This window comes from Mytilus trossulus, chromosome 14 (assembly GCF_036588685.1).
Source record: "Mytilus trossulus isolate FHL-02 chromosome 14, PNRI_Mtr1.1.1.hap1, whole genome shotgun sequence".
Lineage (NCBI taxonomy): Eukaryota > Metazoa > Mollusca > Bivalvia > Mytilida > Mytilidae > Mytilus > Mytilus trossulus.
Window position 1 is genome coordinate 47,574,681 of NC_086386.1, and position 14,913 is coordinate 47,589,593.

Here is a 14,913-nt window from a genome sequence, read left to right on the forward strand (position 1 = left end):
TTGAGGTTTCCTACGACTTTAAAAAAAGTATTAACAAATTCTGACCTTCAAAGTAAATAAAAAAGGGTTGGTCTAAGAAAACTAACAAAATCAAACGTTAGACTTTATCAACCAACGTAAACAGTGAAAACAACTGTCATATTCATGACGTGGCGTGTCCCGGAAAATAAAGAATGGTGGTTTAAACTTGGTTTTAATGCTGGCTAAACATTCAACTTGTATGATCGTTGTTTAAAGTTTTGTTTTATGTACAAAATTGTATAAGCAACCTAACCAGACAAAATTGTTTATGTAACAAGGGTTGGGATCCTACAGTAAAATAAGTAACATACGTCAAAGACATAAAACACAACAACAAAAATTAAACAAATATACAAACAAATCTTACGAAGGCGTATTAAGTAATATTTACATACGTTTAAAAGATTGGTACAACTATTACGTTATCAAAATTAATTTTTTTTTTTAAATGATTTGATCCATGGCTACACGGAAAACCCAACAGAATGGTATATTAAAAAGTTTATCTTTACATAAAATCGAGGAAAATAACATGTCGTAATTTAACCCTTTCTGTTGTTAAAAACCACAACTTGTGAAAAAAAAACTAAACAATGCACAAGTGAATGATAAACTATCTACCATTTTAGTTATGACATACATGATGTAAAGACCGGAAGGTTACATGGATAATTTTATAATCTTGTTTGCGATGTTGTAGTTTCTGTTTTCATTTTTCGAAAAATCAGTGAGAATCTCAAACTTATTTCTCTGTCAATCAGAGAACTGAAAAAATCTTCGTCTTAATCTCTGAGAGGAATTTTTGGGATGTGGTTTCCATGGGGTAACAAATAAGGAGTAAAGTATATGGATCCTGGAAAAGTTAAAATAAAACATGAACATGAACTCCCCCGTCTCACCCCCTCATCCCTAAAGAATCAATCATTATATCGTTTAATGCAACACGTGATCTTATAATTATCATATGTATCATATTATGACAATGATTACATAAAAGATCTTTATAAGTATGACAAATTCATATTGGTGTGAGAGAAAAAAACAACATTTTCACAATAAAGCCAGTTTGAACTGTTATAGAATCTTGTAGTTTGTAGGTTAAATGTGATGTAAACTTTTTGGATGATTTTTGTTTGCATAAAGACTTTCTGTTATAATTAGTAAAATCTTTTTAGTTAAATCTCCACAACAAGACAAGGGAATCTCTCCTATGCATAATTTGAAACCAGTGCTACCGTACTAGATTTAACAGTGACCCTCTATTCGGTTCAATACAAAATCACAAACCACATAATTGTCATAGAAAAAAATGTAATTTGTTTCTTACCTAAATGCACTGAGAAAATTCATTTACGAAATGATATTTATTGACCAGTTATACTGTTATTACACTCCTAATAGATCGATCTAAGCAAAGAATTTAAGAAATGTGTGTTATTTTTTATTAATTAGTTCACTGTATCCATATGATCTTGTCAATTTTATTTTTTGTAGGTTACATTTGCAAACGTTAAATGAAATGATACAAATAGTTATCAAAGGTACCAGGATTATAATTTAGTACGCCAGACGCGCGTTTCGACTACATAAGACTCATCAGTGACGCTCATATCAAATATTTATAAAGCCAAACAAGTACGAATTTGAAGTTAATTGAGGATCCAAAATTCCAAAAAGTTGTGCCAAATACGGCTAAGGTAATCTATTCCTGGGATAAGAAAATCCTTAGTTTTTCGAAAAATTCAAAGTTTTGCTTCGTTCCACTGACGGGCTTTTCTGGATACCTTCATCAATAAGACCCAAATTGTTTAAGCCGAGGATGTAAACTTATTAGAGATACCGGGATAAAAATTTGTCACCGTTTCGTCTTTATTATATCCCTCTGTCGTGCTCTAATCAAACAGTTGCAGACTGCTTTAATAGAATAAGAAGATAAAGTGCATACATATAAAGATTACGACTTGAGCAATATATGCCTGAGTGTAGCAAAACCTTGTACTTCAAGAATTTCAACATTTTAAAAACACTAAATGAACATGGGGGAAAAATCGTGTCATTTCAAAAATGTGGTCAACTGGCCTGGTGTCATCCTCGGGGAGGAAACGTCAGTCAGCAGTGGTACATGTACAAGACCTTTAAACGTGCAGAGCTTTATGAAAATTCATCTAAAGCCATTGAGTTGGTCACATGTGACATAACTTCTGGTTAGATAAGTAAAAAGAAACCTCCAAGAAATAGAACTTAAAAGTTATAACATTAAAACATATATAAAGAAAAAGAAAATTTGAAAAGTGATACTCGTGATGTTTCATTGCTTTTACAATGCTCCGAGCTGCAATTAATGATTTGTGGTTTCCTTTGATATCGTACATGTGGTAAACATTAAAATGCTTCAGAATTAAAAAGATATTGCAGAAGATAAAAGGAGTTATGGAAAGCTTAAAATTTCTTTTAAAATAATAAAATAGTTTTAAATCAATACCGTATTCAGTTTTATAAATGTTTCGTCAAATTTAATTGTCTTGAGAATTGATTTTCTAAACAATATGTTCGTCCTTAATCGGTGGTTTTCTTAAACGTTGAACTATCTCAAAGAAAATACAGCTATCATATGAGTTGTCTCTTGAAAACAACCAACTCTCAAACACAATCGATAACAGATCGCCATGAAGAAATTTACGATGTTACTTAAACATTCAAAGTAGAAACAACATGTATTTCAACAATTAAATATTTCGGCACACCAAATGGCCTTCACAATTGTCGGTATTTGTAGAGCCGTTTGCGTTTATATTCTTTATAGACTAAAAGGCTAAATGGGTTAAATTGTCGCCGTTTTGTCTTTATAAGAACCATATGTGGTGCTATAATCGAACATTTGAAAGCTTTATTCCAATACAAAGACGACGAGCATTAAAAAAAAAAAAATCGAAATTGTATGTCAAATAAGGATAAGGCAATCTATGCCTGGGAATAAGAAACCTTTGTATTACCAGTAAATCAACATTTTAAAATTAATCGACAGGAAAAACTGGAAATCAATGATATTTCATATCAATCTAAAATGCGACCTACTGGCCTTGTGCCTTTCCCGGGGAAGATGCGTTCGGCAGTATTAGTACAAGACATTAACAAGTGGGAAAAGTAAAATCACTAAAATACTGAACTCAGAGGAAAATCAAATTGGAAAGTCCATTATCACATGGCAAAATCAAATGACAAAACACATAAAAAACGAATGGACAACAACTGTCAGAGAGATTGGAGAGCTACTAGTATATGACAAAAAGGGGCCTAAAATTGCAACTTCTGCCAATTAAGTTGATCACCTGTGACACAACTACTAATTAAATTGGTTAAAAGAAACATTTGCCTTATGCCTCTTCTAGAAGAATTTTAAACGCCCGGTATTGAAATTCAGGAGAAAATGTCACAATTTATTTCGTTTGCTACCAAGTAGTACTAATGGGTGAGTGTTCAGCATTATCTTGATACGTGCGTTTTTATGATAAACTAGAGGCTCTAAAGAGTCCGTGTCGCTCACCTTGGTCTATGTGAATATTAAAAAAAGAAACAGATGGATTCATGACAAAGTTGTGTTTTGGTGATGGTGATGTGTTTGTAAATCTTACTTTACTGAACATTCTTGCTGCTTACAATTATCTCTATCTATAATGAACTTGGCCAAGTAATTTCAGTGGAAAATGTTAATTAAAATTTTCAAATTTTATGAAAATTGTTAAAAATTGACTATAAATGACAATAACTTCTTAGGGGGTCAGTTGACCATTTCGGTCATGTTGTCTTATTTGTAAATCTTACTATGCTGAACATTATTGCTGTTTACAGTTCATCTCTATCTATAATAATATTAAAGATAATAACCAAAAACAACAAAATTTCCTTAAAATTACCAATTCAGGGGCAGCAACACAACAAAGGGTTGTCCGATTCATCTGAAGATTTCAGGGCAGATAGATCTTCACCTGATAAACAATTTAACCCCCATGTCAGAATTGCTCTAAATGCTTTCAAATTGGTTTTTGAGTTATAAGCCAAAAACTGCATTTTACCCCTATGTTCTATTTTTAGCCATGGCGGCCATCTTGGTTGGATGGCCAGGTCATAGGACACATTTTTAAACTAGATACCCCAAAGATTATAGTGGCCAAGTTTGGATTAATTTGGCCCAGTAGTTTCAGAGGAGATGATTTTTGTCAAAGATTACTAAGATTTACGAAAAATGGTTAAAAATTGACTATAAAGGGCAATAACTCCTAAAGGGGTCAACTGACCATTTCGGTCATGTTGACTTATTTGTAAATCTTACTTTGCTGAACATTATTGCTTTCTATAGTTTATCTCTATCTATAATAATATTCAAGAAAATAACAAAAAACAGTAAAATTTCCTTAAAATTACCAATTCAGGGGCAGCAACTCAACAACAGGTTGTCCGATTCATCTGAAAATTTCAGGGCAGATAGAACTTGACCTGATAAACAATTTAACCCCTATGTCAGATTTGCTCTAAATGTTTGGTTTATGAGTTATAAGCCAAAACCTTCAATTTACCCCTATGTTCTATTTTTAGCCATGGCGGCCATCTTGGTTAGTTGGCCGGGTCACCAGACACATTTTTTAAACTAGATACCCCAATGATGATTGTGGCCAAGTTTAATTTAATGTGGCCTAGTAGTTTCAGAGGAGAATATTTTTGTAAAAGTTAACGACGACGGACGACGGCCTTCGGGGCAGGTGAGCTGAAAATGATTATATCAATTTCCAACAGTTAAGAGTATTCGAGTTTTGTCGGCATATCAAACAAAACAAGTAAAATCTCCTGTAACATGCAACATATGTCAAATGATAGAACTAAAAAAAATGTAGCATTAAAACATAGATATATAAAGAAAAACAACATTTGAAAAGTGATACTCGTGAATTTATATTTCTTTTACAATGCTCTAAGCTGCAATCAATGTTCTGTGGTTTCCTTTGATATCGTTTATGTGGTAAACATTAAAATGCTTCAGAATAAGAAAGATATTGCAGAAGATAAAAGGAATTATGGAAAGCTTAAAATTTCTTTAAAAATAATAAAATAGCTTTAAATCAATACCGTATTCAGTTTTATAAATGTTTCGTCAAATTTAATTGTTTTGAAAAATTATTTTCTAACCCATATGTTTGTCCTAAATCTGTGTCTACGGTTTTCTTAAACGTTAAACTATCTCAAAGAAAATACAGCTATCATATGAGTTGTCTTACAAAACAACCAACCCTCAAACACTATCTATATCAGATCACCGTGCAAAAATTGGCGATGTTACTCAGACGGACAGTTGTTAATTTCTGTGTCATTTTTGGTCTCTTGTGGAGAGTTGTCTCATTGGCAATCATACCACATCTTCTTTTATATATATATAAAGTTGAAACTACACATAAGACAAATATTTCGGCACACTAAATAGCCTTCACAAGTTTTGGTATGTGTCGACTATCTTCTTTCGATAATCTTCATAGACCGAAAGGCACATCAGTATTGGTATATGGAGTATGACATAAAATCCGTCCACGTTTACAGAGTTATTTGTCGATATGTAAGGGAGACAATCATTTGTGCGTGTTATAAAATGTAAATTACAACGATATTAAGTAAAGGAAAACCTGATTTATGTAATTAAATGATAATACCAAAATTATTATTTGTATACTGGACAAACAGATATAGGAAGATGTGGTATGAGTGCCAATGAGACAACTCTCCATCCAAATAACAATTTATAAAAGTAAACCATTATAGATCAAGGTACGGACTTCAACACGGAGCCTTGGCTCACAACGAACAGCAAGCTATAAAGGGCCCAAAAATTAGTAATGTAAAACCATTAAACCGGGAAAACCAACAGTCTAATCTATATAAAAACGAGAAACATGCCTGAACTACACAAACAAACGACAACTACTGTAAATCAGATTCCTGACTTAAGATAGGTGCAAACATTTGCAGGTATGTTTCTCTGCATAGATGACATATTGCAGATCCTTTCACAAAACAAATTGCACGAGGTATTTTGTTAACTTCAAATACTTTACCAATCATAAACATTAAACCAATAACTGCCCTTTTACAAATAAAACGTAGAAATATAGAGACGAATATAATATGAGGCTGGTATGCCACATGTCACAGTGATTGATTGAGCGACAGGCCAACAATCTATACCCGTCAAAAAAAGATAAAAAAATCGTAAAATATAAAGACTAAGAATATTGGAAAAGGAATAAAAAAAATTCAACCATTAAAATATGCGGTACGACCAGTTTGGCATCAACATAAATAGCTTCTCTGCATATATACAACATACAGCAGATCCGACCATAAGTAGATATGTATTGTATGAAATGAAATCACAATATCAATCATTTTCATTAAACCAAAGAGATAGCTCTTTCACAGAACAAAACGTTTAAATAAAGAGACCAATATAATATTTAGACAGGTGTGTCATTTCGATTTATTGAGACACAGGCCAAAAATATATCCTCGAAAGAACTAAACATAAACGTTCTAGGAATGTGAACTGGAACCGTTCGCTCCCTATGCGACACACAGCGCTATTGTGAGTTATAAGTTGTTAATATCATATGTGAAAGAGGGCGAAATCTGCACAAGCAGCTTTTGAAATAGCATTACTTATTTTTTCTAATGAAATTAATAAAATTACTTTACAGGCTTATGCTTAGGTCATCATTTTTTTTAACATTGTGCAATGATATTACAAAAAACACATTAAAAAACAGAACTAGTTATACACCAAAGTTATAAGCTTCAGAATCCAAAATACACACATCTCGAAAGACAGAATTATATAGAATTGCAGAAACCAAATTTCTCTAAAGAAACGGACAAAAGTTGTCTAGGATATGGTACGAATCTGATCCGTATTACCTTTTTGATGTGCTCCCGTTTGGTTTAGACATATAAAATAGAATTGAGTTGTCTCCCCTAAGCGTACTTTTTAAAAGTGTTGGAGAAATGTATGGTTGTTCAACAATCAACTTGCAATTAAAGCAAAAAAGGCACTGAAAATGTATCATGAAAAGGTAGGATGGGTTATTACATATACAAATATTTGTCTATATTACCTGCTTTTGCTCATATTTTAAGGCAAGTTTCAGTCTTGATAAAGTCAGTTTATCTTCATTTGGATTCCGTTCAAGTGCTGCACCGAAGCCGGAAAAATCCTCATCCGACGGATCACATTCTTTGTTTAAGACAGCTATTACTTCCTCACTACTCCGACATTGGTCCAGCAAATCACATGAATATCGTCGACATTGGTCACGGAGTTCCATATAAGTATCCTTGAATTCGTTCTCACGGAGGGCTAGTTTTTCTAACGTATGTGATAATTTGAATGCGGTCAAAATAGGATCGGCACTCGTCAATGAAATCCAGGCTGGACTCGCCAAGGCTCGGAAAGTGTTAATACGAAATAAAGAATGACGTAGACTGTCTTTGTGAACCTGTTCTTGACAGGTTTTGCATGAACATGATAACTGATGTGGGGGATTAATATCTGCCCCTCTTAGCAAAAGTAGCTGTAGAATTTCAAACTGATTACAGTGCGCTGCCAACATTACTGGAGAAATATCAGATGAGTAATCGGAACTCTCTTCACCTTGTCCGTTATTTTTCATTTTGGACCACTCGGAACCTAGCATGTTAGATTTGATTGACGGATGGTCAATTAGCATCTCCACAATCTTGTAAACGCCTTCTCTAATGGCGTATAACAAGGCATCTCCAATTTCAACCCCATCCTGTTGAAGCAATATTTCTACGATTTCAACATTTTCGTTGTCAACAGCAATTTGAATTGCCGATCTTCCAAGCATATTTGTACAGTTAACGTTAACGGGATTTGGTTCATGTAAACAACGTACAACAGTGTGTTTATCTCCCCTTTCGACTGCCTCCAGGAAAATTCGTTCATTTGTATTTGACCTATGGGATACCTTTAAAGGCTCTAGTGGCATTTTGATTGGACGAATACGAAGTGAACGCTGTGAATACTGGGATGACATCCTCTCTGATATTGTTTTGATGCTCATTTTGATGATAGCTCAGTCTCACTGTAAAAATAAAAAAAACACATTTTTCTTAAATAAATCCCAGATCAATGTTTCAATGCGTGGTTATATTCATACAAAACTAAGAAAATAAATAAAAAAATCATTTCAAACGTTGTTACGAACGAAAACTATCAGGTAATCAGTTGTTGCAAACATCTCTTTTAAATTAAAACGTTTGCAGCAAGTTTCAACGATATCACTTCATCTTTTCATAAACATGGGGGAAAAAGTAAAAAAAGTCTTCAAACCCAGACAGTTGCAAGCTCGCCTGCATCGACAGGTTACGCGTCTCCATATTACAGGTGCATTAACCGCCTTGCGAATCCCCATTCAGTCAAAATGTCACAATCATTCTAGCTCAATGCGTTTATATTATTAGGAATTTCATATCTCATTTGTAACTTGTAGACCCAAAAAAGATGTAAAAGGTATATTTGAAAGACAGTTATCAGCCTTTTAAAAACTCTATTCCTTTGCATAGTTGTCTAATAGTGGTAATGCTTTTGAAAATTACATTGTAATATATTATTATGTATGGAAACACGCATGCAAAATCAATTTCTAAAAATGATAGTAATAAAAGACTTGTAATATTGTCAATACAAAAATTTCTAATAAAATAAATGTTATGTTTTACAACATTTTTTAACAATAGAATAGCAATGAAAATGACCACAGGGCCCTCTAGAAAATAATGAATTATGATCTTTATAGTATCCAGTTCAAACTCAGTTCTTCTTGAGATTATAAAATTGCTCGAATCAATCAATAAAAAAGGTCAAGTACTATTTCAATTAGGGAGCTACCATTTGATTTTTAGGGGGGGGACTAGGATGAATTTGAAAAAATAGGCAGGACAGGAGTTTTGAGTAAAAAAAATGGCAGGATGAGACACTTGCAAAAAAAAAAGTCAGGATGACAATTTATGTAAAAAAAGTCAGGATAAACTAAAAAAAAATCCCCCCCCATAAAAATCAAATGGTAGCTCCCTTATATTAATGATTTTTTTTTACCATTTGAAACCCTTAAATGCATTAAAAAACCCTATTTTGTCTAAAACATCTTGTGACTGGCCGATGTTTTTTTAGTTTTAAGATAATTTTATGAATATGAAATATGGTTAAGTGCCAAATTAAAGCTCAAAAAAGATGTAAAAGGTATATTTGAAAGACAGTTATCAGCCTTTTAAAAACTCTATTCCTTTGCATAGTTGTCTAATAGTGGTAATGCTTTTGAAAATTACATTGTAATATATTATTATGTATGGAAACACGCATGCAAAATCAATTTCTAAAAATGATAGTAATAAAAGACTTGTAATATTGTCAATACAAAAATTTCTAATAAAATAAATTGTTATGTTTTACAACATTTTTTAACAATAGAATAGCAATGAAAATGACCACAGGGCCCTCTAGAAAATAATGAATTATGATCTTTATAGTATCCAGTTCAAACTCAGTTCTTCTTGAGATTATAAAATTGCTCGAATCAATCAATAAAAAAGGTCAAGTACTATTTCAATTAGGGAGCTACCATTTGATTTTTAGGGGGGGACTAGGATGAATTTGAAAAAAATAGGCAGGACAGGAGTTTTGAGTAAAAAAATGGCAGGATGAGACACTTGCAAAAAAAAAAGTCAGGATGACAATTTATGTAAAAAAAGTCAGGATAAACTAAAAAAAAATCCCCCCCCCCTAAAAATCAAATGGTAGCTCCCTTATATTAATGATTTTTTTTTACCATTAGAAACCCTTAAATGCATTAAAAACCCTATTTTGTCTAAAACATCTTGTGACTGGCCGATGTTTTTTTTAGTTTTAAGATAATTTTAAGAATATGAAATATGGTTAAGTGCCAAATTAAATAAAAAATAAGACATTTTACATATAGGAGTGGTTTCCAATGAGACAACTGTCCACAACTATAACAACTATAACAAAAAGACTACGATGCAATGTATCGATCTAACTGTTTCAAAGCAACAATTTATATATAAATCAAGTCTCCTGACTAAACTATCAATCAGTACACGTCCAGTGGATTTTGTGCAAAGACGTCATAAGCAGTCTGAGAGAAAAAAAAACACTGACCTTATGCAATGCCAAAGAAAAAAGACTATTCATGTGCATAACTGGGTAGCAATATATACATTTTCATGTTTCAGTTCATTAATAATAAAAGTTCCAAATAAAAACAATATTTAACCATTTTGAATTGGACTGTTATTTTTTTTTTAGAATATTTAGTATTCTCTGAACAGAAATAAAAGTCGAACTTACCGAGCATGTTGCGTCCGTTTTCCAATCATTTTCAAGAGTTTTAAAGTGTAACTATGAAGCGATACATTTATAACTTTGGTAAATTTCGTTTTGAAAAGTTTCAAAAATCCAACTAAAATAAAAGCTATACTAGTAAATGGAAATATTTTTCTTCATAATATATCTGGAATGTAGACTTCGAACCATCGCCTATTCACTCCAAGGTTTCATAGTTAGCTGGAATACAAATGTCAACTAAATCACCTTACATTTCTGTGAAATTCTAATTAAACCTTTCTCGGATATAATATCTGACATTTGATAGATCACGCACAAATCAATACCACTTAATCACGACTAAAAATCGCCTTTACATAACATTTACATTCCATAAAAAGGAGGATTAAAAAAAATACACGTTATTTTCGCTTCTTTTTTTAGTTGTTCAAAAGGTACGGCAGAAAAAAGTCTTTTATAAAAAGTGTTTATATTCTATAAAAAGGAGAAACATAAAGTCTTCATAATAACATTGTACAGAAAATATTGAAAGTGGCCTTTACTACAATGATATTGCATGAAAAAGAAGGATTGGGGGGAAAAATTATAATTTTCGCTTTTCTTGCTATTCAAACTTGTGTTTACCTAGTAGAATTATATATAAAAAAAAGTTTGTGCACAATGTGACGTTGTTTTTAAATATTTGTACAAACAACAAAATTTAAGTTACCTCACAACAGCTTCAGATTTATATACAGCAGAAGACATTAAGGTAGATGAACAACGATTGTTCAATAAAAAAAGTCGTATTTTGGACCCTTCGGACCTAATTTGAAGACAGGCCTTACAAAAACAATTTCTGTTAAATAAATAACTCTAATTCATAAAATAGCTTCAAACCATAAATAAATTCAGGGACCTATATAAAGTGTATTTTCGAATAAATCAAATTGTTTTAATTTAACAACAGATATTAGCAGTTTTATCACAGGAATCGATTCTTAACTGATATTTCTTTTTTAATGTCAAATGAACCACAATACACAAAATAGTCTCTAGACTTGGACAGTTTAATAGAGAATGACGTTTTTCCATCTGTTTACTGTAAAAGATCGTATATTAGTCCTCTAATTGTCTTGTACTTTTGTTTCGATGTATTGCCTTTTTATTGGTAAAACCCTCACCTCTTTTTCTTTATGAAAGTGAAAATCAGAGCATCAAATCTGATAACTTCATTGAGTAAAATCAAAACAGCTAGGTTAATTTGTAAACAATGTATACCCGAGAAGAAAAGCCAAGTTAATAATCAACGGTTTTAATAGATTTCAAAAATCAATTACAACTTATAATGTTCCTTGTTCTAATCAACTTTCCGAATCATAGCTGTATTTCTTGAAGCAGCTAACATTTTTCTGAATTTTAGAAATATCGACCATTGACTGAAGATTAAAAAAGAATCAGCTGAGCAAATTAATTGCATCTGGTATACCTGAATACTGACATATATTCTTATCAAATAGGATCATACTTTTCTTAAGATAAAAGTCACGACTTCAGTGCGTGGAAGTATGCTTTTAACAACTTTATAATCTTCTAGGATGATAACTAGTGAGCACTAGTTCTTGACTCTAAAATGCAAGCCGGGTTGCATCACTGTGTTTAATTTGCTTCCAGCTTTGGGCAGATACATTTGCTTGCTAGGAAAAGTATAAAACCTCCATAACATTTAAGAATTGAATGCTTCTTTTTGTAAATTTATTGGGTGGTAAAAGCGTTGACCGAAGTACATTTTGTATGAAGCCCGGAAGCGCTTCATTCTAAAAATGTACGCACGGTCAACGCTTTTACAACCCTATAAAGTTTCAAAAAGAAGTATTCAATACTTATAATTACATTTGTTTAGCTAAAATCATGAAAACACGATTTTTATCCAGTTTTATTTAATTCACCTGTGCACTTTTTTGTGGGACCTCGTGTCATCATGCATGATAAATGTTATTGTCTGATGCAATTGTTTACGGAATAACATGTTAGCCAATCAGAATAACGTATTATAATGAAACTTACATCTAATGTAATTATATATATATGTAAATAATCGTTTCTCCAATTGGGTACAAATTTTAGGCGTGTCAGCGGTTTTTTTTTTTTATCACGTGTTGGTTTCTAATCTAATTTAACAATGATGTCGGCGTAGATATGATGATGTTACGGGAAAGTATAACAATCCAACATGTTTAGACGCTGAACGATTGAGAGCTTGGTTGGTACCTGTTTGTTGTTGATATAAAGGCCTCTCTATGTCTGTTGATTATTTTTGTATCGTTGGGTTGCTGTCTAGTTGACGCTAACCTCACAATTCATTTTGTTCATGAATTCATTTATGCCAGGAACCTGTTGTTCAGTGGTTGTCTTTTATTTGTGTGATTCATATAATTATTTCTCGTCTCTCGTTTTTTATATAGACAAGGCTGTTGGTTTTTCTGTTTGAGTGGGTTTACACTAGGCTAGTCATTTTTGTGTGCCCTCTTTATCTGACTGTTTGGTGGGAGTCAGGTAAGGCTCCGTGTTGAAGGCCGTAGTTATATGAAAAAAAACAATGCCTTTAGAAAGGTGAGAAGAGAAGTACCTGTAAAAAGAAAATCAAACGGAGACAGATAATTAAGGATCATTTACCTTTACTGGATCTATTATTTATATTAAATCGGAAAATATACTAGATAGTAGCTGTATATAGTGTTTGAGGTGATAAATAGTGAATAATTATACGTCATTATCCATACTGATCTTTGCAACAGCATTGTCCAATATTTAGGCTATAAACCTATGAGGGTGTGCATGGGGGGTTACAGAAAAGAGAACAACGAAGTATAAAGAATGGAGAAAAATTGACCAAATATTACAGAATAGAGAATAATAAGGAGCTCAAAGCTAATAGAGAAAAATGGGCTATCACACCACATCTTTCTATATCTAAGCATATAAAGAATACAAAAGAGTGGGGGAGTCTGAAATATTTAAAGAGATAAAAAAAAAAATGAAGGAACCCTTATCCGGAGCCTCACCTATGCAATTGTCTAAAAAGCTGATGGCGATAATGACTATTATGTACTTGTCCAATGGTTGTGCTTTTTTTCATACAACCCTCAGCTGGTAAACACATATACCATTATTTTATCACGAGTAGGTTGAATTGTTAGCAAATATGTCATCGATTTTCTTTTTGTATTGTTTTATTGGCTTCTTCTATGTATTTTAATATTTTGAATGTATAGAACTACCCGGGCCCGGTCAGAGAGAACATACTAGAAAATAAAACATATTTTGAAACAAAATAGTTCCTACGCATGTCAATTTTAATTTTTATTGTCTTCACTGCAAAATTATCAAAAAGGTTTTTGTTATTGTGTCCTATAATGGTTTGGGCGTGGCAGTTGTGATTGATTTTTAACATTGTGAATATTTTGTTAAATCTGATGTCTGCACCGAGATGTGATGTTTTCAATTCTGATTTCTAAAAATGTTCATAGACATTTTTCACTTTTTTTTATTTCATCCTTTATTAATTGTTTTCTTTGTTTTCACCCATTAATCTTTATTCCTTATTGTTAAGGTCGGTCGATTTTCTCGTTTCTTTATTTGTTTATTTACCCGTTTTTTCGTGGTCTTGGTGGTTTCTTTTCTATTCTATGAACCTCACGCAGACCCTCACATAACCTCATGCAGACCCTCACATATGCCCATGATTTTGCATTTTTTGAAAACTGCATTTCTTCCCATAACCAAAGTGAGCAATTTTTTTTTTTATAAAAATCAAAATATAAAAAAAATTATAATTACAAATAGGTTTCACTGGAATGCTCCTCTATTCAAACAAAGATGTTTATACAAAAGTCAATAATATGTAATCTCTTCAAAACGAGGTTTATTTGAAAATCATAAGTCTAGTAATTAAATAATCCAGAACGACTCCATAAAGGATTTAGATAAAAACTATGTATAAATATACAGACATATAAAAAAAGAAGATGTGGTATGATTGCCAAAGAGACAACTCTCTACAAGAGAAGGACACGGAAATTAACAACTATAGGTCACCGTACGGTTTCTAACAATTTGCAAAGCCCATACCGCATAGTCAGCTATAGATGGCCCCGAAATGACAATGTAAAGCATTTCAAACTAGAAAACTAACGGCCTTATTTATGTAAAAAAAGTGAACGGAAAACAAATATGTTAAACATAAACAAACGACAATCACTGAATTAGAGGCTCCTGGTGTCAATAAAGAAAACATAGTCTAAGCTGTATGTGATTCAAAGATCCTAGTTTTTCATTGCCAAATTATTGATTATAATTATCGCGCATAACATAATGACCCCATTGGAAATAAGGTTTATGATTCCATATAGGTCATCTTTGGGTTAAAGCAATAAATTATACCGTAGTTACTCACATCCATTGCTAAATCATGTATATCAAAACGACTTTTT

General features: G+C 32.2%; 1 protein-coding gene across 2 annotated transcripts in view; it reads right to left on the reverse strand.

Moving 5' to 3' along the window:
* The window catches only part of LOC134695722 (transient-receptor-potential-like protein), a 44,326-nt gene that overhangs the window by 27,499 nt on the left and 1,914 nt on the right, over positions 1–14,913 (reverse strand). For both annotated transcript variants that reach the window (XM_063557108.1, XM_063557106.1), the window contains exon 2: positions 7,173–8,162. In XM_063557108.1, the coding sequence (XP_063413178.1) occupies positions 7,173–8,141 (969 nt within the window). In that variant the 5' untranslated portion in view covers positions 8,142–8,162. The remainder of the gene's footprint in view (positions 1–7,172; positions 8,163–14,913) is intronic.